The following is a 26,250-nucleotide window of genomic DNA, read 5'->3' on the forward strand; positions in this document are numbered from 1 at the left end:
TAGTCTTCTTAAGGGAACCCTCGGGCAATGTTGGTAAGGATGTAAATTGGGGCAGACACTATGGAAAACAGTATGGCAGTTCCTCAAAGAATTAATAGAACTACCATATGATCCGGCAATTCCTCTTCTGGGTATTTACCCAAAGAAAACAAAAACACTAATTTGAAAAGATATCTGTATCTTCATGTGCGCTGCAGCATTATTTACACTAGCCAAGGTATGGAAGCAACCTGTTTCCATTGATGGATGCATGGATAAAGAAGATGTGGTTATATACACACACGATGGAATACTACTCAGTCATAAAATGAATGAGATCTTGCCATTCTCCACAACATGGATGGACCTGGAGGACATTATGCAGAGACAAGTAACATATGATTCCACTTATATATGGAATCTAAAGAAACAAAACAAGTTATGCTACGTGAAATAAGTCAGGCAGAGAAAGATACCATATGTTTTCACTCATATGTGGATCCTGAGAAACTTAACAGAAGACCATGGTGGAGGGGAAGGGGGAAAAAAGTTACAGAGAGGGAAGGAGGCAAACCATAGGAGACTCTTAAATACTAAGAACAAACTGAGGGTTGATGGGGGGTGGGGGAGAGGGTTTCAAAAGTGGGTGACAGGCATTGAGGAGGGCACCTGTTGGGATGAGCACTGGGTGTTGTATGGAAACTAATTTGACAATAAATTATATTTAACATAAAAAAACTTGAGAGATACAGAGAACAGATCAGTAATTATCAGAGGGGCTGAGAAAGGGAGTAGGCAAAATGGATGAAAGGAATCAAAAAGTACAAACTTCCAGTTATGAAATAAATAAGTCATGGGAATGCAATACACAGCATGGTGATTATAGTCAATAATATTGTATTACATATTTTTTAATGTTTATCTTTGAGAGACAGAGACACAGCACAAGTGGTGGCTGGGGCGGGGGGGGGGGGGGGCAGAGAGAGAGGAGACACAGAAACCGAAGCAGGCTCCAGGCTCTGAGTTGTCAGCAAAGAGCCCCACACGGGGCTTGAACTCATGAACCATGAGGTCATGACCTGAACTGAAGTAGGATGCTTAACTGACTGAGCCACCCAGGCGCCCCTCCCCTTGTATTACATATTTTAAAGTCACTAAGAGATCTTGAAAGTTCTCATCATAAGAGAAAACAATTTTGTAACTCTGTATGGTCACAGGTGAAAACTAGACTTATTGTGGAGATCATTTCACTACACATACACATACTGAATCATTATGCTAAATACCTTAAACTAATATAATGCTATATGTCAATTATACTTTACTAAAAAAAATAGTTGTATTTTTCACGCTTTTCTTATTTGTAGTTAAAGGTTTAGAAACTTAAAAAGCCAACCTATCTTTATGTTTAAATGCTCTTCTTACAACTCTTTAGGACCCACTGGGTGCTGTGTGCCACACAGTGTTAAGCTCTGAAAATAGAGGGTAAAGAGAACACACACGATTGCAGTTCCGAGGGAGTTACTGGTCTAGTTGGGGAGACAGTGATTATAGATTATACAGGCTCAACTGCAAATGTATACATAATCATAATCGTGGCATGTGAATGAGAGGGAAAACAGGAAGTTATAAAAGGATCACAGGACTCCACCTGCAGAGTAGACTCTGATGATGGAGGGCTAAGTGTTAGGAATATTTAAGATAATATCTATGATGAGAAGGTGCCAACTGGAAACAGCATGTGCCAAGGCCATGCGGTGGGAAGTGGGAGAACAAAATGGCCCCTGTGGCTGGAATGTGGTATTAGAGGGCTGGGTCGTCTCGGTAAGGTAGGCAGGGCCAGAGGGCACAGGCCCTCGTGGGCCACAGGAAATCGTTTGGGTTTTATTTGGGGTACGATAGCAAGTCAATGAAAGGTGTGGATTGGGAAGTGACATAATGTGATTTAAGTTTCTTAAGGACCTTCATGGCCATTTTCTCAACAAAGGAGAAGGGAGGAAGCAAAATGAAAGGGGAGACCAGTTCAGGAGCCTACTGGCCGGAGAAGAGGTTGCCAGACCATTAGCGGTGGGAACAGAGGAAATGGAAAGTTTCCCAACACAGCTCGGGAAAGATGAGGGGTGAGACGTAGTGGGTCAGAAGGAAGGAGACACCAAGAATAACCCCTAGGTTGAGGTTTGAGGAGTCATTTAGAGATGACGGGGAGAGCTGCAGTGTGGACATGTCAACTATTTGATGCTTTGGCGAGGAACCACGGGCACAAGTCAAGAAGGCAGCTGCGTATACCCTAGGCAACAGGGCACACCTCCCAGCGCCTCCCAGACTGTCTGCCGTGTGCTCGGTAAATGTGTGTTGTGCAGAATCAGCAGCCTCTCCCGTCATAGCTAAGGACACGCAGTGACGCGGCTCTGTTTTCATCTCGTCACTTGTGAGACCAGAGAACATATTTAGACTGCTTACTGAGGATAAAACTGAATTCTAGTCATGCCATGTTCCCACAGGATCAAATCTGTTAACTTTCAAATCTGTTTTACTTTCATGAACACCAGAAGTTAATCAGTTAGACAGCATCTAGATTAGTTAAAATTCCTGAATCATATAGTCACTGATCACACCATGCCCTACGAAGCCCTTCACAATCTGCCCGGTCCACCTTTCCAGCCTCCCTCGCAAACTTCCTGAGGCTTCCCCAAGGCAACAGGTCCTTTCATACCTTCACAAGAGCTGGGCACACACATTACCTTCAATGAGCTTCTCCTTTTTATCCTACTGACGGTTTACATCTCCTTCTGTAGGTAATTAATGCATTACCTGTTCCTTGAAGTCTTCCCTGATTTCTCCCAGCTGAGTGCCTTTTCTGTGACCCAACAGCCCTCTGTTCATAACACAATTGTTGGGTAATTTTTTAATCTATTAGGTCCTATGGTAATTATCTGATCATACACACGCTGCCTGAGACGCACTAAGGGAAAGCACTGTATGGGGTTTAAAATTTTATCCCTAGTGTGTAGCGTGATACCTGACGCACAGTAGGCATGGATTACATGTTTGTTATATAAGTAAATAAACGAATAGGAAAATGTTATTTCTAGTTTTCAGCAAAGAGCATTACAATGTGTGTTTTAAAAGATCTCCCGGGGCGCCTGGGTGGCTCAATTGGTTAAGCGTCCGACTTCGGCTCAGGTCATGATCTCGCGGTCCGTGGGTTCGAGCCCCGTGTTGGGCTCTATGCTGACAGCTCAGAGCCTGGAGCCTGTTTCAGATTCTGTGTCTCCCTCTTTATCTGACCCTCCCCTGTTCATGCTCTCTCTCTCTGTCTCAAAAATAAATAAATGTTAAAAAAATAAAAATAAAAGATCTAAGTCTGTAGTACTAATGCCAAAAAGTAGGTTACTTTCTATTCACCTAGCCAGCAAAATAAACCATCCTTTTAGAAACCCCAACTTATTAATACCTATGGTATAGTAAAAAACAAGTGAAACTCAGAGAGAAAGGAAATGCATGCATAATATTTGCTCTTTACTTACCATTGTGTATGATTTAGGGAAATGATAAGAAACAAACAGGACAATGCCATTGTTCTATGTGTGATTCTCACACACACACGTACATGAGTAGTGATATCTTTTAAAGTACATGTTCAGAAAACCCATTGGTATTTGAGGCCATAAAGCAGTGAGGGTCTTTATTTCATAATCTCGTGGGATAAAAAGCAAATGTTCTTTAGTTTTTCCTAGAAGGAAATGTGGGTGTCACTTGGAAAAGGAAAACAATCTAATAACACAAATAACTCTATATACGTAATCAAGTTCTTTTACACTATTTTCCCCATAGGACAAGATACCTTTTTTTTTTTTTAAGTTGATTTATTTTTTGAGAGACAGAGCGTGCAGGCCAGCACAAGCAGGGGAGGGGCAGAGAGAGATGAAACCAGGGACCCGAAGTGGGCTCCACGCTGCCAGCACAGAGCCCGATATGGAGCTCAGACTCACCAACCACCAGATCATGACCTGGGCTACAGTCAGATCATTATGTTTTAATAAGGGTCATCACGTAATATTAAACCATGCAAACACATCCCCACTGCTCCCTCCACTTCCATGCCCGTATCTTAATCTTCCATGGCAACACATACCCAAACGCAAGCCCCTTTTCTAACAAGGATAAAGTTTCATTCAGCTTGGCTCTCACACTGTAGCAGCCCAATCACCTTCTGCAGTCAGCGCATAATGGTTTGCTACTCCTGCAGCTCTGAGATGCAAACACATTCGTGTAAGTTTTCTACATCTTGCTGCTCTTTAAATGGCCTAGAAATACACTTTCTACTGCTAGCTCCACCTGCTGTCACAACACTCAAACCTAAGATTACCGCTTCACAGAGACTTGCAATAATTCTATTGCCCTCAGATTTCATGCTCAATGAAAATGCATTACCTGTGTTCGCCCCTGGAGTGAAAGCATATGTTCAGAAAATTCTACCTTCAAATACAACGTTGGGTCTCCTATGTGCATTGTTCCACTAATAACGGTTACCTAAATACGCTTTACTGCAGTTACACATTAGGATCGTGACAACATCAGGAACCACATAGACCTGTGTGTTTATCTGAGCTTCTTATTACCCTGTTTACAAAAGGTGTTCAGAAAACACCTGGGTAGTTGGACTCTATCGGTAGTTTGCAGGGTTTTTTTTTTTTTGTTTTTAGCTGTAGGAAAGGTGTAAACCAGAAAGCCTGATGTGCAGAGGAAATGAAGGCAGAACTATCTTGTCTGGAGTAAGGTGGCCCCTCCACCATTCCCTGTCCAGCAGTGTCTGTGGAAGTGTCCCCACAGGACCCAGGATTAAGGACCATGACTTAAAGACCACTGACACCAGGGACCTTTACAGATCCTTCTAGGCTCTGCAAGTCTATGCATTTTCCTTACCAATGGAAAACACGTCCTTCTATTTTATAAACTCCTCTTAGCAAAACGGACTCTTCGTGTTCTATAACAAACACATATATTTTACTTTGCAAGCTATTTACTACTTGTGATATAGATATGTCATAGAGGAAGGCTAGGAATGTCTATCTTTTCTACCTTTTTAAGTAGTTTCCTAGGAGAATAATCATCTTTTATCATAGGGGTGGATATATTCTAAAACTATATAAATTTTTCCTTGGAAGTTTCATTATGTATATATTTTTGAGGTTCAAAAGACCACTGACCCTATGCTTCAGGGCCCACAGAGAAATCCTCTTGAAAATGAAGGCATCTAGTTTCTGGCTATCACAGTGAGCTTAAATTAGAAACTGCAATAAACCTGAGGAGAGTGAAGGAGAAAACAATAAAAATGTCAAGTTATTTAGACGGTAGGTCTGCTCCTAGATTTAGTATAAAAAGGAGGGTTCATGTTCATTGTGCCATATATTAATTTTTCTGGGGCTGGAAAATGCCTAAAAATGAGCTTTTAAAAAGATAAAGTGGCTTTTTAAAAGGTGTAAGGCAAGCCTTCTCTACCTTGAGAAATAAAATTCGGATTGTGACTTCCAGAGGCCATGAAGGAAAAGAAGGGACACAATATGTTCCCATAAAAAGATTATAAGGACAGGGGCACCTGGGTGGCTCAGTTGGTTGAATGACTGACTTCGGCTCAGCTCTTGATTTCACAGTTTGTGGGTTCAAGCCCCGCATCAGGCTCTGTGCTGACACCGCAGAGCCTGGAGCCTGCTTCGGATTCTGCGTCTCCCTCTCCGTCTGCCCCTCCCCCATGCATGCTCTTTCTGTCTCTTTCTCAAAAGCAAATAGACATTAAAAAAATTTTTTTTTAAAAAGATTGTAAGGACAGAAGGAGAAAGTGGCAACAACAATGGTGAGCTATCCCCTGTTTTGTTTCTTAGGGGATAAAGAGAGAGAAGCAAACCATAAAACAGACTCTTACCTACAGAGAACAAGCTGAGGGATGCTGGAGGGGAGGTGGGCGGGAATGGGCTAACTGGGTGATGGGGATTAAGGAGGGCACACACGATGAGCACTGGGTGTTGTAAGTGATAAATCACTAAATCCTACCCCTGAAACTAACATTACACGTACGTTAACTAACTAGAATTTAAACAAAAATTTGAAAAGGAAAACAAAAAATAATGGTGTGCTGTCATATTAAGGTGGATAAATAAATTCAGAGAACTGATATTTTCTTCTGGCTTCCTGAATAAGAGTAAGGGAATAAAGAGAAAAGAATCTACTTTAATGGAGGAAGTCAAGTTTTACCATATCATTGGGAGGAAAATGAAAAGGAAGAGTAAAAAACAGGTTATAATAGAGGAATCTGAACCAATAAAACCTTACTTCTGTCAAAGAGGGACTGGAATCATTACTTTCTTTTATCATGTATTATCTCCTGCTTTTATCATGTATGTCTCCTATATCTCCTGCTCATAAACCTGCACAGGTTCCTCAGGGTTATCACTGCAAAGTCCTGACACCTTATTCCAGAATTTAAAGCTTCATTATTCCATCTAGGCAGAGTGGGCCTCAATCCCCCTTCTTAACACTCAGTTTCCATCAGGGTAACTTACTCTGCTGACACAACAACTCATTTATAGGTAGGCACTATACTCCTTGCTGGTGTGGGAGGTAAAAATATTCCAAGGAGGGTAGAATCCATTTATGCTAGGACTCATTATTAACAGTATGACAGTTGATAGCTCTGGATATGCAAATCTGGGGGTGGGTAGGCAGGGAAGGTGGGGGGGGTCTTACAACCAGAGATCTGGGAGAAGTCTCCGCCTCCGAGCTAGCGTGGGCCCTGGGGGAAGAAGGTCTGCGAGAGAAAGTGCACAGAAGTGGACTGCACAGAGCCCTTACAGAGAAGACAGCGCCAGCCAGGCCTTTCCCACTTCTAGCTGTGGGGAGTGAGGGATAAAGCCCTTCTCTGTACTGTTAGCAAACGCCTCGGCAGTCCCATGACATCCATCGTTTTTACGAAGAGTGTGCTGGGTAAGTAATCCACGCTGAGTTCCGTATCCACACTGACCTAGCACAGACAGCACCAGGAGCCAGCAGACAAGCGCAGAGCTGGCATCTGCATTCACTCATTTCACTATGTCCTTTTCTTTGCTTCTCCACCTTTGCAAATCCCACCCATCCTTTTCCGTCCAGTTCTGGCCCTCACCTCGCATCTCCCTCCTCCAATCTCTTAGAGGTTTTCTTGTCCATAGTAATTATTTGACATCTGGCCATAAATGAAGTGACAATACCCTTTTATGTTCCCTATCTTAGGTCAGTGTCTGTGTCTCCTACTTTTTTTCTACCCTACAGTGAAACGTAGTCAGCGTCCTCTAAATGAGTAATGAGATAAATTCATTTAGGGGTGAACATCTATGGGCAATACCACAAAATGGCCCTATGGTTAGGATTTCAAGATAAGGTAAGCGTGATGTGTATGCATTTCCTGATCACAGGAAAAAACTAAGAGGTCAGTAAATAATACTATACTATACCGTGGCTTTAGTTCGTTAGGCAGCAGCCCAAAACAAGAAAACATCCACAACCAAAAAAAGGTGTTTACAGTAGAATTTAAAACACTAGAAAATGGACATTTAAACTTAGGAAAATAATACAGTTCACAGTCAACTAGTGAGCTCCAAACAATTCAGATGAGACAGTAATAAATAAAAGTATACAAGCCAACTGGCCATTAAGCTCATGCATAAATTATTTTCCAATTGAACTGACAATGGAGAGCACGACTGAGTCAAATAGTCCACAATCACTGTTATGTTGAATCAGTCTCTTTGATTTTTCCATTAAGTTGAAGGTTAAAATTAAGTTCCTGGAAGTTTTTTCTTCTTTAAGTATGAAAGTGAAATATGCTCATTGTTTTAAGAGGGAAGTAAGAAAACAAAAAGAAAAAAAAAAGCTCGATCTAATCACCTTGTGAAAAGAAAATTCTGATGTACTTTGTTTTTTTCCATAGGCATATTTTATATGGATCTGGGATAAACACATACAGACAGCTGTGTAAGTATTCAGTGGGGGCAATGTTCATGTAGTTCTCATTCACAGCATTTGGCATACTAAGCAAAAGCCCTATAAATCTTATTTTTTGTTATCCATATAAAATGCTCAACAATTTGTCATACAATGAAGTCAAATCATCTGATATCACACGTGGTCTTTCTTTGCCCTTCGTGCTGAGCCATTCAGATGTGTTTGACATTAAACCACTGGCCTACAAGGAAGAAAGTTCAAGGAACAGCCTTACAAAATTCACCAGTGTATTTACTGAACAGTTTGTGGAACATCAATGTCCATTCATCAGTCTCTCTTCCATGTGACATTGTGAAAGAAATACACTGTACCAGGGAAAACTCTCTCTCTAGGTAAGAAGTTTCTATTGTATGGACGATGATCACTGGATTGTCATCCCCTATTTGTTCTGGATATTAGGTAGCTCAGAACCAAATCTGTTATCAACCTCCAACAATGGCACAGAACCTTCTGTATACTGATCCACTCCTGACTTCAACTTGTTGATTAAGTTCCTGGAGGATGAACACTGTCCTCAACTCTGTCTAATGACTAATATGACCCATGGCACCATTAAAATCAAGGGTTTAGCCAATGGTTGAGAGGGTAAGTTTGGAGATCAGACTGCTGCGGTCTGTTACTTACTTAGATAGCTACACTATGCATACTTAACCTCTCTGAGCACTGGTATTTTTTTTTAACTTATAAAGTGAGGTTAATCTTGGTATCATAGAGTTGTATTAAATTTAACAATTCGTGCCTAGCACTCAATCACAAGTCTGCACATGGTAAGCATTCAGAAAATCATAGCTGTAATTATTATCTATAATAAATATTACAACACATGTAGAAGTATTTTGCAAATAAAGAACCATCAAATGCCAGGATCGAGATATTTTATTATTCCTCTCTAGAGCCTAATCTCATTAAAAAAATTTTTTTTGATGTTTATTTACTTTTGAGAGAGAGAGACAGACAGACAGACAGACAGAGACAGGGCTCCAGCAGGGGAGGGGCACAGAGAGAGGGAGACACAGAATTCGAAGCAGGCTCCAGGCTCAGAGCTGTCAGCACAGAGCCCAACGTGGGGCTTGAACTCACGGACTGTGAGATCATGACCTGAGCCGAATTGGGACCCTCAACCAACCGAGCTACCCAGGCACCCCCCCTTAATTTCCTCTTTTTTAAGAAAAGGTAACAAATAACAGTTTTTTAGGTCTCTTCTAGTTGCAACCTTTTGTGCTCTATACTTAGAGAAGGTATGAAATGTATCCCAGAGAGTGAGCACTGCAACAAAATACAACCCTTTCAAATAGGTAGCTTTAGTATACATTAGAACCACCCCAACAGTAATCTGTTGCTTCTTAAACAAGAGACTTGACTTTTTTGGTTTTTTTTTTTGGTCTCCCACTAACATAATTCCTTATTCCTGCCGCCTAAACAGTTTTTGCTGACGGATACTTGCTTGTTAGGTTACAGGCATTAAAATGCCTTCTTGCTACTTATTCTGGCTGCCTTCAGACTCTCCGAGTGTGACTTTTCTGGAGACGATCTCCTCTAACTTCTAAAGGTTTTGACTTAACTTCTCATTCTTCTTAATTTTAACAAGGAAAATCTACAGAAACAACCCACCTGTTAGACCAGAAGCTCCTGGAAAATAGGGCCCGGGCACCCAGGTTTAGGTACTAAAGTGTGTGCATAGTCAAGACTCGGCTGAGTCAGGGTCAATCCAGGATGTGCGTATGGACCTCACCCAGGAAGCTGGGTCTTCCTCACCCAGGAACTGGGGCCTGAACAGAGAATCCTTTAGGGTGGCACGCTAGAGACGTGACATGACCTTGTCTGGATGTAAAAAAGAGCCATAGCTAGCTGGAGAATTCCCAGGTCAAGCCTACCAAGAAGGACTATGGAAAAATTGATTACCTGAATAAATAGCTCCCAGAAAGCCAAGGCCACATTTCAGTTCTTTTTCAAGATCAAAACATGAAAGAGAGAGATAATACAGCTGACAGAACATTTCATCTGTGCATAAACCCTCTTCCTGCAAGAAAAATAACATGTAAAAGGTGACTCATGTATGGAAAGGGAGAAAAGATGGAGCTGATGGCCTGAAATTTGTTCAGTTGTGAAGAGTTCTAACAGAAAAAAAAGTTATGTTAGCAGCAATCAGAGTTCAGCAGTGATTTCTTGCTAGGATGACTTTATTCTTTCTTTTGAGTATTTGTGGTCTTGAGTCTCCCTTTCAAATAAACATGAATTAAAGCTAGTTGGAAAGGTAGCACCCTGACTTTAAGTCTATTTCCTTTAAACGAGAAGGATATGATGCTCTGAGAAGGTTCATCTGCCATTGATACCAAGACCAGGAGAGGAACTGGGGGAGAAAAAGAGAAAAAAAAAAAAGAAAGAAAGAAAGAAAGAAAAAAGAAGAGGAAGGAAAAAGACTGGAAATCTGTAGAATGAGGAGGGTCCCTTCACACTAATTTTGGAGCCAGGTGCTAAACATCTGCACTTTGATCTCTTTCCTCCGCAGACCTTCCCCTGAATTTCTCAGATGGCTACATTACTTTGTGACCTTTTGAAATATATCTTTAAAAAAAATTTTTTTTAACATTTATTCATTTTTGTGAGAGAGACAGAGCATAAGCGGGGGAGAGGCAGAGAGAGAGGTAAGCAGGCTCCGCGCTCTGAGCCATCAGCACAGACCCCGACGCAGGGCTTGAACCCACGAACCGTGAGATCGTGGCCTGAGATAAAGTCAGACGCCCAACCAACTGAGCCACCCAGGTGCCTCTGAAATATATCTTAAAGTTAATTATTAGGAAAAGACACATGTGAAAAGAAGCATCCTCATGAACTGACTGAGAAGTGGATGTGAGAACAGATGTAATATCCTTGATATTAAATGCAAGAAAATGCATACAGGGGCAGGGGCAGGAGCATATCGTTAAAGTCAGAAAGGCCTCATAGGGAAGACTATGTCCACTATTGAAATATTCCAGTTTTGAAGCAATCCTTGGGCCATAAGGAGTTTGAGAAAATGTTCCATATCCAGGTACTCTTCATTATATATGAGAGAGCTCAGGCCTGGAAGAGACCATGCAAACATAGTGAATGGAAAGAAACTCTTTTCCAAAGCATAAAGCTCCAGTGGCCATCAGAACTAGTTTCAAATGGAAGCTCTGTGACTGCAACAAACGTGAGAAATATTTCTGCCTAAAGTCAGAACTCAAAAATTAGAGAGTTCATAAAGGAAATTTTGTAACTTTCACGAACATATCTTCAGCCACAAGCCAAAGTCAAACCTCTCTCAAACATCAAGGAAACACACACACACACACACACACACACACACACACACACGAATCAGTCCTCACTTTGTATCAGAATATATGCACACACGAGAAACCTTTAGAAGGTAATGAAGGTAGAAAACCTGCCTTCATTTAGGATTATTGAAGGATATGAAGGATAATTTACCCTTCAAATTATCCATACAGGAGAGATATTATTCATATCACATGAATGTAACATAGACAAGGAAAGCTTTTTATGAAGTCAGATCTTGTTAAACATGAGATAATACATATGGGGGGGGAAATCTTCTGATATTGAATACAGGGAAAAGTTCTGTCAGAAGTCAATCTTGGCTGTACATTAGACAATTCACTCCAGCTGTAAAGAACCTGGGAAGTCTTGGGGTGCCTCAGTGGCTCCGTTGGTTAAACATCTGATTCTTGATTTCGGCTCAGGTCATGATCTCACGGTTTGTGGGTTCGAGCCCCACATCAGGCTCTGTGCTGACAGCTCAGAACCTGGAGCCTACTTCAGATTCTGTGCCTCCCTCTCTCTCTGGAGCCTGCTTGGGATTCTCTCTCTCCTTCTCTCTTTCTGCCCCTCCCCTGCTTATGTAATTTCTCTCTCTCTCTCTCAAAATAAGTAAACGTTAAAAAATTAAAAAAAAAAAAAAAAGAAAAGAACATGGTAAATTTTTCTTCCAGAAGGACACCTCTTTCTACATCAAAGAATGGCTGGGGAAAGGAAACCTTCTGTGTAAAGGCAAATCCTTAATTCAGAGAACACACATTAGGAGGAAAGTCTATGAGAATAATGAATGATCTGAGAGTGACTTCAGCAGCAATACCACTGGCTTTATCAGAAAAGTTGCAGAATGGAGAAGCACTTCTATATGTAACACGTGGGGAAGACCTTCACCCAGACAGAATCGAGACAATCACTCACCATTTAGGGGACTGCTAATAGGGAGAAATGCTACCAATGCAAAAAATGTGGGAAATCCTTCTGCCAGAAGACAGAAATCAGTTTAGATTCAAAAATTCATATAGCAATCCAGAGGAAAATACGTAGGGAAGGCATCATGAAGAAGTTACACAGGGGCGCCTGGGTGGCTAAGTCAGTTAAGCATCCGACTTCATCTCAGGTCATGATCTCACAGTTCATGAGTTCAAGCCCCGCATTGCACTCTGTGCTGACAGCTCAGAGCCTGAAGCCTGCTTCAGATTCTGTGCCCCTCTCTCTCTCTCTCTCTCTCTCTCTCTGCCCCTCCCCCACTCGTGCTCTATCTCTGTCTCTCAAAAATAAATAAATGTTAAAAAAAAAAGTTACAACTGGGGCGCCTGGGTGGCTCAGTCAGTTGAGCATCTGACTTTTGATTTTGGTTCAGGTCATAGTCTCACGGTTGTGGGATCGACCCCCAAGCCAGGCTCTGAACTGGGCTGGGTGTGGAGCCTGCTTGGGATTCTCTTCCTCTCTCTTTGCCCCTCCCCTGCTCACTCGTGCCCTCATTCTCTCTCTCTCTCTCTCAAAATAAATAAATAAACTCTTTTTAAAACAGGAAGTTACAATGAATTGAACATTACAGACACAGTATTTGAGCATTTTGAGTGTGCAAAAATTTTTACATGAAATTAAAAGGGAAATTCCATCAAGTTAGGGAGTTTGTCAAAAACATGTTCTCCTAGCAATAATATTGTTCTAAGAGTCATGGTCCATATGGGGTACTGAACCTTGCATACAAAAAAGGAATCCAATAAACTCTTTTGTAAATCTACCATTTATAAATAAAAAGATTTGTTCAAAGAAAGAAAAAGCCAAACCGGTCAAAAGGACACAGGAGCCAACTTGAGGAGGCATTCAATGCCCAAGTCTATGACAAGGTGAAAACTAAAATAATTAATGATAATTAATGGAGTATAAATCATTAAAAACCGGTCTGTGCTGATAATAAGCAGATGGATTGATCAAGAAAAAGGGAGGTCTCCTGCTTATAGCCAAGGTTTAACTAAAGCACTAGGATTAGAAAATCCTTATTTTGCAACTGTTATGACAAAAACTGGGTCAGACGAGAGTCATGAACAGTTACCAAATCTAGGGGCAAATTTTGATGAGAAGGAAAATATTTGCAATGTCTTCGATGTGTCTCTCCACACACCGCTTGTTAGTTGCAAGGGAAGAAAAGATAAACAGAATACATTGGAGAAACTGGACGTCTTCCCTAGTGGCAAAAATTAATACCATCTATGAGAGACAGATGGTCACTGTGGGCCTCCAGACGTGGGCCCCAATGAGGGACAGGCCACCTAAATGGTATTCTAGCTCAGAATGCTTAACCCCAACATCAGGCAAACACAAAACAAGGACCATTCTTAAAAATCTAATAGTGAAGGCCTTTGACAAAATTCAGCAACCTTTCTTAATAAAAACCCTCGAGAAAGTCGGGATAGAAGGAACATACTTAAACATCATAAAAGCCATTTATGAAAAGCCCACAGCTAACATCATCCTCAATGGGGAAAAACTGAGAGCTTTTTCCCTGAGATCAGGAACACGACAGGGATGTCCACTCTCACCGCTGTTGTTTAACATAGCGTTGGAAGTTCTAGCATCAGCAATCAGACAACAAAAGGAAATCAAAGGCATCAAAATTGGCAAAGATGAAGTTACGCTTTCACTTTTTGCAGATGACATGATATTATACATGGAAAATCTGATAGACCCCACCAGAAGTCTGCTAGAACTGATACATGAATTTAGCAAAGTCGCAGGATACAAAATCAATGTACAGAAATCAGTTGCATTCTTATACACGAATAATGAAGCAACAGAAAGACAAATAAAGAAACTGATCCCATTCACAATTGCACCAAGAAGCATAAAATACCTAGGAATAAATCTAACCAAAGATGTAAAAGATCTGTATGCTGAAAACTATAGAAAGCTTATGAAGGAAATTGAAGAAGATATAAAGAAATGGAAAAGACATTCCGTGCTCATGGATTGGAAGAATAAATATTGTCAAAATGTCAATACTACCCAAAGCTATCTACACATTCAATGCAATCCCAATCAAAATTGCAGCAGCATTCTTCTCGAAACTAGAACAAGCAATCCGAAAATTCATATGGAACCACAATAGGCCCCGAATAGCCAAACTAATTTTGAAGAAGAAGACCAAAGTGGGAGGCATCACAATCCCAGACGTTAGCCTCTACTACAAAGCTGTAATCATCAAGACAGCATGGTATTGGCACAAACACAGACACATAGACCAATGGAATAGAATAGAAACCCCAGAACTAGACCCACAAAAGTATGGCCAACTCATCTTTGACAAAGCAGGAAAGAATATCCAATGGAAAAAAGACAGTCTCTTTAACAAATGGTGCTGGGAGAACTGGACAGCAACATGCAGAAGATTGAAACTAGACCACTTTCTCACACCATTCACAAAAATAAACTCAAAATGGATAAAGGGCCTGAATGTGAGACAGGAAACCATCCAAACCCTAGAGGAGAAAGCAGGAAAAGACCTCTCTGATCTCAGCCGTAGCAATTTCTTACTTGACACATCCAAAGGCAAGGGAATTAAAAGCAAAAATGAACTACTGGGACCTTATGAAGATAAAAAGCTTCTGCACAGCAAAGGAAACAACCAACAAAATAAAAGGCATCCAACGGAATGGGAAAAGATATTTGCAAATGACATATCGGACAAAGGGCTAGTATCCAAAATCTATAAAGAGCTCACCAAACTCCAACCCAAAAAACAAATAATCCAGTGAAGAAATGGGCAGAAAACATGAATAGACACTTCTCTAAAGAAGACGTCCGGATGGCCAACAGGCACATGAAAAGATGCTCAACGTCGCTCCTCATCAGGGAAATACAAATCAAAACCACACTCAGATATCACCTTACGCCAGTCAGAGTGGCCAAAATGAACAAATCAGGAGACTATAGATGCTGGAGAAGATGTGGAGAAATGGGAACCCTCTTGCACTGTTGGTGGGAATGCAAACTGGTGCAGCCACTCTGGAAAACAGTGTGGAGGTTCCTCAAAAAATTGAAAATAGACCTACCCTATGACCCAGCAATAGCACTGCTAGGAATTTACCCAAGGGATACAGGAGTACTGATGCATAGGGGCACTTGCACCCCAGTGTTATAGCAGCACTCTCAACAATAGCCAAATTATGGAAAGAGCCTAAATGTCCATCAACTGATGAATGGATAAAAAAATTGTGGTTTATATACACAATGGAGTACTACGTGGCAATGAGAAAGCATGAAATATGGCCCTTTGTAGCAACATGGATGGAACTGGAGAGTGTTATGCTAAGTGAAATAAGCCATACAGAGAAAGACAGATACCATATGGCTTCACTCTTATGTGGATCCTGAGAAACTTAACAGAAACCCATGGGGGAGGGGAAGGAAAAAAAAAAAAAAAAAAAGAGGTTAGAGCAGAAGAGAGCCAAAGCATAAGAGACTCTTAAAAACTGAGAACAAACTGAGGGCTGATGGGGGGTAGGAGGGAGGGGAGGGTGGGTGATGGGTATTGAGGAGGGCACCATTTGGGGTGAGCACTGGGTGTTGTATGGAAACCAATTTGACAATAAACTTCATATATTGAAAAAAAAAAACTAATAGTGAGGGCTGGGCTAGTTCCTCAAAATTTCCATGTTATAAAAAGCCAAGAAAAAAAAAAGAGTCTACAGAAATGTTCCAGATGAAAGGAGTCTAAAGAGACATGGCACCCAAGACTAATTCCTGTATTAGATGAGGGATGATGTGTTTAAGGACATTACCAGATCAAATGACAGTACCGGAATATAAACAGTAAATGAGACAAAAATACAATATCGGTCTAAGTTTACGGTAAGTGTGCTGTGGTTTTAGGTTCAGAGCAGTGAGAGGAGGGGATAGTGGTAGAAAGGGCCAAAGGGTTAAAATGTCAACAGTAAGTGCATGGAGGTAAAGAGTATACAGCTCTCGGTGTTATTTTTATTTTGCAGTTTTTTCTAAGCGCTAAATTATTTCCCCAAAAAGGTAATTTTTAAAAAGCCAATCCAACATGTTCTGGCCCCTATCTCCAAAACAACAGGTACTCCTCTGTCTGTCTCATCTTCCTTTTCCCTCTTCACTAGAGCATTCTGCTAAGCTCAGAAACATCTTCATGTGCAAAAAAACAAAAACAAAAAACAAAAAAACCACTCCTGATCCCCAGGCACTCTGGACTTACTGAAAGACTTCTACTTACACTGTCACACTTTCTCAAGGTTTGGTTTGCCTTTGACCACTCCAGCCTGGCCTCTGCCGTCACCAGGTACCGAAACCCGTCTTGCAGGTCGCCAACCCCAAGGGACACTTCAGTTACTACCTACCTGACCTTTCCAAGGTGTTGACCATACCCTCTTCCTGGAAATAATCCCCTTCTCCTTGTTTTGGATCAGATACCTTTGACTTTTCTCCCGCCCCTCCCCGCCTCTAACTTCCTCTGCCATTTCCTAACTCTCTCCCTGACTTCAAATGATTGTGGTTCCTGAAGGTTCTCCTTCCACTCTGTCTTGCTAGGTCATCTTATCCATCCCCAGGGCTTCAAACACCATCTACATGCGAACGGCTCCCAAATTTATTTCTCCAGCCCACAGCTTTCCTCTGAATTCCGTGTTCACACAGCCTGAATGCCCGGATATCACAGATTGAAATTTCTCAAACATAGCATTTTCAGACGTGAACTCTGGCTCTCCCCCAACCCCAAACCTTCTCCTAAGTGTTTCCATTTTAGTAAAGTGCCACTTCTGCTCATCTAAGTCAGAAAATACTGATCAACAGTTGGATGTGCACAAGCAACATTTTTTTCTTTATGCTTTTCAATGGTTTCAAACTTCCCTACAATAAACATCCTATTACACTTATGAATACATTAAAGAACCAAAATCTTTCTTTGAAACAGAACAAGACAAAGATGTGCTTTATAGTCTCTATTTTTGTTCTTAATTTTGATTTTATGAAGTCTAAAAATTAATATTAACTTTCATATTACCAGAAGTGTTTGGATTTACTGAAGACATCACAGAATCAGCTTCTATCTAGAAAAGAAGAAAGAAAAGCACATATAATTTCATCAAATGTTTTCACAGTGGGAGTTCTTAATTCCTGGGGTGTGGAGAAGGATTATATTTTATGAGAAACAAACTGTGTTGAGTCCAGCAGACAACTAATATCACAGGACAAGACAGCTGTAATAGTCATTTTATTCTTCCATCTGTATCTAGGGTGGGGGGGGTATGGGTGAAACAGGTGATTGGGGATTAAGGAGGGCACTTGTGATGAGCACAGGGTGTTGTAGGGAAGTGTTGAATCACTATATTGTGATTGAAACTAATGTTGAAACTAATGTTACACTCTATGTTAATGAACTGGTATTTTAAAAAAAAAAATCTTTGAAAAAAATCAATAAAAAATTAAGTGGCATTAAAGAAATATCTATATACCTATATGACACAATATGCTAATCTGCTACAGACCCTAATGGCCCCAATACTATTCCATTGACCAACATAGTTTAAGCATATGCCATCAACTTGGCTGTCACATGACCTAAAAGGTAACTTTTCAATTTTAGACAAATACAAGCAATTGTTGCAATGAGCTCTATGGCTTTGTTTTTTACCTCTTTTTTCCTGATTATGAAAGTAATATGTAGAAAACACAAAAAATATATAAGATCGTGAAGAACATTTTTTTTTAATTTTATTTATTCATTTTTTTTATGAAGAACATTTTTAAAAACAGCCGTCCAATGAGAACCACTATTAACATTTGGCCTAGTGTGCATTTTTCTTTTCCTATGGCTTTTAAAAAAAAATTTTTTTAACGTTTATTTATTTTTGAGACAGAGAGAGACAGAGCATGAGTGGGGGAGGGTCAGAGAGAGACAGGGAGACACAGAATCCGAAACAGGCTCCAGGCTCTGCACTGTCAGCACAGAGCCCGACGCGGGGCTCGAACTCACGGACCGTGAGATCATGACCTGAGCCGAAGTCGGACGCTTAACCGACTGAGCCACCCAGGCGCCCCTCCTATGGCTTTTTAAACATGTTTCAGAACATACCCTATATAAGTGTCAGGAAACTGCTTTCGCTATATATTAAAATATAAGCACTTCCCTATACTGTTACAAGGGCATTATAAACATTATGGAATGAGAAAGTTGGCAATACCTGACATAGTTTCTCTACCTTGGATTCCATGCCCTGCACTTTCCTGGTTCCTCCTGCCCCTGCCTACCCTTAACTGTCGGTACCCCCAGTGATCCACTGCCTTTCACGCTGTGTAACACCGTTTTGGGGCAATGCCACCCAGGCTCATGATCTAGCACCTGTAAACTGAAGCGTCCACAAACTGTCTCCAGCACTTACCTCTCAATTCCTCACCCAGTTCCAGACTCCTACATTTACAAGCGGTGGCACAATCTGAGAGCCGATCTTTACCACCATAATCTCAATACCACCATAATATTTAATGAATGAATTCACTGAGGATGCTCAGAGCCTCCTCAAACTTAATGTGCCCCAAACTGAAGTCATTGACTTTCCTCTAAGCCTACTCCTTAATTTTCCTACTTGGTGGCATCACTATTGCTATAGTCCTGGTTTCACACCCCTCTCTTAACCACCAACCACATCAAGTCATCAGGGCAGATCATCTCCCAACACCACAAAGTGCTTCTGGACACCTCATATCAGAAGAGTCTAGCTAGCTCTTCCAGTCTGAGTGATGCCTAGACTCCTACTTTATACTAGGATTTCAAGACCCTCTTCCTTGTCCCTTTCACTTTGGGTTCTTTCTGTTCTTCTCCATCTCAGTATTTATCACAGAGTTTTATAAGTCTCTCTACACTAAACCGTGAACTGCTTCTCAACAGGGACTATATTTTATTCGTCTTTATATCTCCAGCAACTAGCAAGTGTTCATTTTATTAAACAGGAACACTTAATAGATTTCATTGTGTAAACAACTGCGTGAGTGTATAAATGATTTATTACATTCCATGCATTCAATAAATATTTCATTTGCTCAAAAGCAATATTCAAAAATAAAACCCTAGGGGTGCCTAGCTGGCTCAGTCAGGAGTGTGCAGCTCTTGATCTCAAGGTTGTGAGTTCAAGCCCAATGTCGGATGTAGGGATTACTTAAAAATAAGATCTTTAAAATTAAATAAAATTAAACCCCAAACCTCAACCCACTATAAAGGTAAAAATCTGCTACATTTCACAGAGGGTGTACACTGTCATTTAACAAAATGATTGACACATACAAACGATTGACAGGTGTACGGGTGACTTGCTATCACTTTACTGCTTAGTCATTTGCAGTCAAAAGACAGTTGATTAAAAAATAAAAGCCAAGGGGCACCTGGGTGGCTCAGTGGGTTGAGTGTCCATCTCTTGATTTCGGCTCAGGTCATGATCTAAGAGTCCTGGGTTTGAGCCCCCCATTGTGCTCCACCCTGGGTATGAACCCTGCTTGAATTTCTCTCTCTCCTTCCCCCTATCCTTCTCCCACCTTCTCAAGTACTCTTAAAAACAAAACAACAAAACCACCAAACCGCAACCAGGCATGAAAATACAAGTAAAAATCTGTTAAATCTCACGAACTGTACATATATATGTATGTGAGCGCATCACTGTACTTGTCATTCAATTCCTCATTTATAGTCTAAAGTTAAAGCCAATTAGGTAGGCTCAAGGGTGATCAAAGCAAAATGAAACCAGTTATCTTTCCAGCAAGGTTAAATACAATGCTTCAAAGGCTGGGCCCATTAAGCTGACCTGCTTTGGAATTCTAGCTGAAATACCTGCAGATTAACAGGAGAGCTGCCATTTCTGGGAGTCAGCCCTGACTACCACTCCGAGCTCCGTGATCAGCTTCTCAGTAACCAAGCATCTGCTGGTAGGTGAACCACCTTGAGCCCATCTGATCCGTTCATGGGACATATTTGTATCAGCAGAACTTATTTACCGTGAAGTGGTGATACATTCAAGCATAATGAAGGACGGAGACGTGAGACATCACCTGGTCCCTGGCTTTGCTGGGCTGGTAATCTGACAGGCAGAGCCCACTCATGAGGAACAGCTGGGCCAAAGTGATTGCCAAGCTGTTTGGTTTAAGGAGGGCACGAGGGAGGGCATTCCAGAGCCCTCTGTTTGATGGCTGCAAATAGATTTCTTAAACCTGGACAAGATCTTGTCTCTGATCAATTTCAGTTCAGCACCTTAACAAGAGGGATCCATGTTTAGAATGAATGTAACAAAGGGAGCAGCACAAAGACAAAGGGGAACAGGAAATTTGCCCTCCTAAGGCAGGACGTTCCTTGAAGCTCAGTTCAACTCTCATTATTAGTGAATGAGGGCAAACTTTCCTGAAGAATAATATCCAACAAAACTTCAAATTACCTAGCAATTGTACTTCCAGGAATTTATTCCACAGATATACATCCACAATAGCCATATAAAAGGATGCTCATCACAACGTTTGTAGGAATGAAAAATAATGGGGCAATCTAAGTGACCAAAAACAGGAAACTGGCTAAAAGAATACTATGCAACTACTTTTTAAAACATGGTGATGTGTGGGGTGCCTGGGTGGCTCAGTTGGTTAAGTGTCAGACTCTTGGCTTCGGCTCAGGTCATGATCTCATACTTCGTGGGTTTGAGCCCTGTGTTGGGCTCCATGCTGACGGTGAGTGGCCTGCTTGGTATTCTCTCTCCCTCCCTCAAAATAAATAAACTTAAAAAAAATTAAAGTTAAAAAAAAACACAGTAAAACATGGTGGTGTGTGCTCTTATGTTAAGTGAAAATAAACAAAATAAAACAGGCATACAATGCATCCACTTTTTCAATAGAATGCCAAGCATGTTATGCACTGGAAATTTTGAATGATGCATAAAAAATTGTAAATGATAACCCCTGAGGAGTGGGACTCTTTGGTAGCAAAGAGATTTTATATTCAACTTCATACTTTGCCTGGATTGTTTGAATTTTTTGACCATATAAATATATGTTTTATAATTTAAATGAATTCCTCCTATTACCAATGCCCTCCCCCAGCCTTCCGTCTTGACACCTTCCTAGCATCTTGTACTTATTATTAGTAACCAGTGGTGCGTTGGCTTCATGAACTTGAATTCATCCCTGTGTTAGGTTCTTTATTTTTTTTTATTTTTGTTTAATGTTTGTTGGAGCATGAGCAGGGGAAGGGCAGAGCAAGAGAGGGACACAGAATCTGAAGCAGGCTCCAGGCTCTGCTCTGAGCTGTCAGCACAGAGCTGACGTGGGGTTCAAACTCACCAGCCCTGAGGTCGTGACCTGAGTGGAAGTTGGACACTTACTGGACTGAACCAGCCAGGCATCTCTCATCCCAGAGTTAGGTTCTTAAAAGTCAGCACTGGACATATCTCTGAAATTGCTCTGAAAGGCAGGGATTTCCTTATAAACATCCTAAACTAGCCACTGCGCTTTACTTACAAACTACCCCAACTGTATTGTCTACCCATTCCCAAATATAGGAAGAAAGCTCTACCTTGGTGGGCTTGTACCCAAACAGCATTACAACAGCCACTTTAAAGTCCTCTCTGCTTAGATAGCCTTTGTTATCTTCATCGCATGCTTTAAACACCTAAAGAACATTAAATATCTTTAGTTAGATGGAAACCGTTTGTTCTATTATCTTTATTACTAGTTTATGTAGATCTCCAAAACCTAAAACTCAGCTGAGCAGGAGGGTTCGGCAATGGAGTTTGATTATTCTAATTTTACTTCTCCAAAATTCTTAATGTGCTAAAATTTACCCCCCAAAAGTGCAAACGACTTAATCAATCGCTAGACTGACGCAAATTAATTCATTTAAACCACTGGGGTAAATTCTACCTAAAATTCTGTTCTAGAATTAGGAAGGTGAGATAGATACAGGGTAGAGGTTATTATTAATAGACTACGTAGCGGGGAAAAGAAGGAGCTTGGAAATAGCCAGAACACTGGACAGGGAGCGAGAAGCCTTGCAGCTCTAGGCTCAGTCATTAACTATGACACTTTAGAAGGCCAGTTCACTCCTTGTCAGTGCAACCGAGCTGAGTGAGACCCAGGCAGGTGACGGAAATGAGAGTTCTTGGTCAAGTTAGAATCCGAGTACCAGCTCTCCGGACACCTACTTTCACCCACTTCTTGTGTTCTGAGGGGCTGGCTTCCCACGTCCGTGGTCGGGCCCCAGCCTCAGAAAAAAACATCGCGACCGCCACAACCGAATCGGGATAGCAGAACCCGCGACCTCCGAGGCCAGAACCGGGCAGCTGCAGACCTCTGGCCACGCTCCCCGCAGCTAAGGAAGCCGAACTTGGCAGGACACCCCCAGTGTCCTCTCCCATTGGACGACCTGCTAGCCACTGGCGTTGATTCAGCAATCCTATTGGCCAGAGGCTTTAGGCCTGTTTCCTTGGAACAGCCTATGGCAGAGAGGCTCCGGAGCCCGCCCCCAGCCTTGGCTCCGCCATTCTTTCCCCCTTAACTCCTCGCGCGCGGATGGCCTCCCGCTCACCTAGGTCCTGCTTCAAAGTCTGTTGCAGGATTCCTCCCATGTTTCTGCCCCCCACACCTTGCAGTAAGTAACTTTGGTAATTTTTATCTATGGCACTGTGGATAACATTATAGCATTATAGGAAACACAAAAATGTGAACAAAGCATAAAAGCAACCAAAGAGAAACAAGTCCATGATTCACGTGTGAATCGGCTATTCATTGGGGTCGAGCCCTCCAGGGTAGTCACTATGTCTGTTTTGTCCTCCCAATAACCCGCACCTAGCACGATGCCGGGCACAAAGCAGACGTTGAGTAAACGAACCAAGTCCTTGGGACGTTTCCACAGAATTTTTCACTCAGTCCTCTGGGAGCGGTGCCTAGTTTGAAAGAAGAAAAAAAAACAACTCTGAAAATAGTTATCATAAACATATTCAAGGAATATGGGGAGTGTTCCGTTTTGCAAAAGTTTGTTTCAGACCTCGGTTCTGGCAAACCAGTAAGATTAAACACACACCTGTTTCAAAGAAACAGGCATTCGCGGTTGAGTGTGATGGGAGCTCGTTTAACCTTTTCCTTTACAGCAAGTTTTACAAGCTTGCGTCCCAGCGAGCCCCCGCTCCTACGAGGACACAGGTCTCAGCCCTCAGCTGATCCTGTACCTTTAAGTAAATACCCCCTGCCTCGAGCTCCAGGCAGCCTGAAGCTCTCTATGAGAACCCCTGTAAAGGGGATGCGTTTTGTTAATTAAGAGAGGAGAGAGAAGACTTAATTTTCTCTCTCTTCCTTTTAGGACAAGTGGTCAAGTGGTGAGACGAGAGCTGGAGGCTGCGGGGGGGGGGGGGGGGGCTCCCTTCCACCCCTTCCTGCAGGAAGCTCCGGTAGTCCCTTAGGACACGGCGGTCTTTAGGACCCAGCGGCCGGCGTCCCGGAACGGGAAGGGGCAGGGCCAAGAGGTGCGAGCCTCGGCCGGGAGGGTTTAAACCGCGCGCAGGCGCGCGCCGAGGTTGAGAAGGCGCGGATCTTGGTGGCTGTGGGCCGTGGAAGTTTCAGGTGCGTGTTCGAGTGCTGCGGAAGCCGGGTCGGCGAGACCCTGCTCCTTCCGGCCTGGTCGCGGTGCTGGGGCTGCTCTGGTCCCGGGAATTCTGGGGCCCGGCGGGGTGGGAGGTGGAATCTGGGAGAAGCGGGGGTAGCTGGGCAAGACCCTGGGGAACGTCCCCTCCCGGGCCTCGGCTTCCTCAATCCGAGAACCTGTTGGGCGCCGCGGAGAGCAGGGTCCGGCGGGGAGTGTGGGTGTGAGGGGTCCCGGTGCTCGGGTTCTCACTTCGGCTTCTCCCCGCGGTAGGTGGGTGGTGTCCGCAGGTGGTGATGCTGGCGTGCGTGGGGGCTCTGACCTTGTGTCAGGCCCTGAACCTTCCTGGGCTCGGCTGCCCCCTCCATGGAGCCAGTTAGTCGCGGGACTTCGCAGAGGCTTGGTGCGAGCGCGAACGGAGTTTATTCCCGGCAGAGCGCTTCGAAGGGTGCTTGGCCCGAGGTCGGCGCACGGAGTGGGTAGCCTCTGTCGTTACTGCCGCGGCGTCCCCCGAATCAGTCCGTTTCACTGCATCCCCACCGCCTCGGCCGCCTCACTCCGGGGTTCGTCTCCAAATTATTCACCCCCAATTAGGGAACGTCGTGTACTAAAAGGGTAAGTCGAGGGGCGTCTGGGTGGCTCAGTCGGATAAGCGTCTGACTTCGGCTCGGATCGTGATCTTGCCCGCGTCGGGCTCTGTGCTGACAGCTCGGAGCCTGAGCCTGCTTCTGATACTTTCTCTCTCTCCCCTCTCCTCTCCCCCTCTTCCTCTCCCGCTTGCACTTGGTGTCTCTTTCAAAAATAAATGTTAAAAAAAAAAAGGTGTACCAGGGTACTCCCCCTGCTTATCAAAGCATTTCAATGGGCCCTCCCCCTTTAGACTGAAATCTAGAATCTTTAACACTTGATTTAATTCCCCACTCCCTTCATCCAGAACTACTGCCTGCTTTGCCCAAAGCCTTTTGTCTGCTTTAGGAGCTATTACAGCTTTGTTCCCACCTCCAGGCTTTGTCAAGTTGGATTCCCTCTACTTGGAATACCACCTTTGTTCCGCTGGGTTTTTTTCATGCTCCAGATCTCACTTAAGTGTTATTTATCCAGAGAGTATTCCAAAGTAATTATGTCCCTGTTTTTCTCTGCTACTTGAAAAATGCTGTGAGTGTCTGGAAAGACAGCTTGTTTTTTCTGGGTTCTTCTCCTCCCCCCGCCCAAATATTAGTCCTTGTAGGGCAAAAAGAGTTTGTGTTAACTCGTTATTCCCAGTGCTTGGCCTGTAGTAGCTGTTCGATAAGGATCTGTTGTACGAGTGACTTCTGGGAGGTCTGTATGATACTCACTTTATGGATACACACTTTATGGAGGAGGAAACTGTCTCAGCAGTAAAGTAACCTGCCCAATTGCACATTGACCACCTAGTAATGACTGGATTTGAGATGGGGGTCCATGTTTGCCCAGGGGTGGCCACACAGGGCCTTTGTTGAGAAGCCTGACCCCTATACTCTCCTGAGGGTCTGCACATTCTGCAAGGAGCTGCTGGAGTCCAGAAAAGATATGCCCCAGTTGGGTCTGGTGTGGTGGGGTTGGGGGGTGGAGAGGAGGAGCTAGCAGTTTTGAGAGGAGTATGCATTTGTGTCCACAGCCCTCCCCACCTCCCATAAGAATCTCTAGTGTTCGCAGTTAGCATTGGGTGGGAGAATGTGTGATTTTCATCCTCCTTGGCACTGTAGCCTAATGCTGTTTGCCCTATTTCCATCAGTATTTTGGTCACACGTTTGCCTGCACCCTCCCCAGTTTTTGTCTCCCTTGTAATACCAGCAGTGTTGTTGAAAGTGTGCATTAGAATACAATTTCACGTGAATATTTAAAACTAAGCTTTATTTTGGTGTAAATGAAATGAAGTTAGAAGGTACTTTGTGGTTTAAAAAAAAAAAAAGTCCTGGGCAGAAGAGCCCAAAGTCTCTTGAGGCATTTCTGCAACACTACCACTCTGTCAAAGAGACAGGAATGGAAAAGGGAGGTACTTGTTTGTTGTTTGAGTTATTTTGATTTAATGTTCGTTTTTGAGAGTGAGCACGTGCATGCATGAGCAGAGGGGAAGGGTCAGAGAGGGAGAGAAAGAAACCCAGGCAGGCTCTGCACTGTCTATGCAGAGCCCAGGGGTTCGAACTCTCAAACTGTGGGATGACCTGAGCCGAAGTCCAGAGTAGGATGGGTAACATGGCCACCCAGGTGCCCCAAGGGAAGTACTTTTATAACGTGATGTTACTGTTGTTTGTGTCCGTCCCAGTCACCTTCACTTCGGGAAACCCTGC

General features: G+C 42.8%; 2 protein-coding genes across 20 annotated transcripts in view; one reads left to right on the forward strand and one right to left on the reverse strand.

The window, feature by feature from the left end:
• Positions 1–22,708, reverse strand: part of EFCAB11 (EF-hand calcium binding domain 11) — a 157,092-nt gene extending 134,384 nt beyond the window's left edge. For 2 of the 6 annotated variants that reach the window (XM_015074232.3, XM_053224824.1), the window contains exons 1-3: positions 22,506–22,706; positions 21,878–21,973; positions 17,336–17,381 (exon numbers count right to left, since the gene is read on the reverse strand). In XM_015074232.3, coding sequence (XP_014929718.2) covers positions 17,336–17,381; positions 21,878–21,973; positions 22,506–22,580 — 217 coding nt within the window. In that variant the 5' untranslated portion in view covers positions 22,581–22,706. Of the gene's footprint in view, positions 1–17,335; positions 17,382–21,877; positions 21,974–22,505 lie in introns of all 6 variants that reach the window. The other 4 variants (XM_027066396.2, XM_015074231.3, XM_015074229.3 and 1 more) reach the window with 3 other exon arrangements.
• A 1,092-nt stretch (positions 22,709–23,800) lies between these two features.
• TDP1 (tyrosyl-DNA phosphodiesterase 1) overlaps positions 23,801–26,250 on the forward strand; it is a 90,886-nt gene continuing 88,436 nt past the window's right edge. For 8 of the 14 annotated variants that reach the window (XR_008299601.1, XR_008299602.1, XR_008299604.1 and 5 more), the window contains exons 1-2: positions 23,807–23,919; positions 24,212–24,553. The gene's annotated coding sequence lies outside the window, so the exon portion shown is untranslated. Of the gene's footprint in view, positions 23,920–24,211; positions 24,554–26,250 lie in introns of all 14 variants that reach the window. The other 6 variants (XM_053224819.1, XM_053224818.1, XM_053224822.1 and 3 more) reach the window with 4 other exon arrangements.

Source organism: Acinonyx jubatus, chromosome B3 (genome assembly GCF_027475565.1).
Source record: "Acinonyx jubatus isolate Ajub_Pintada_27869175 chromosome B3, VMU_Ajub_asm_v1.0, whole genome shotgun sequence".
NCBI classification, from domain to species: Eukaryota; Metazoa; Chordata; class Mammalia; order Carnivora; family Felidae; genus Acinonyx; species Acinonyx jubatus.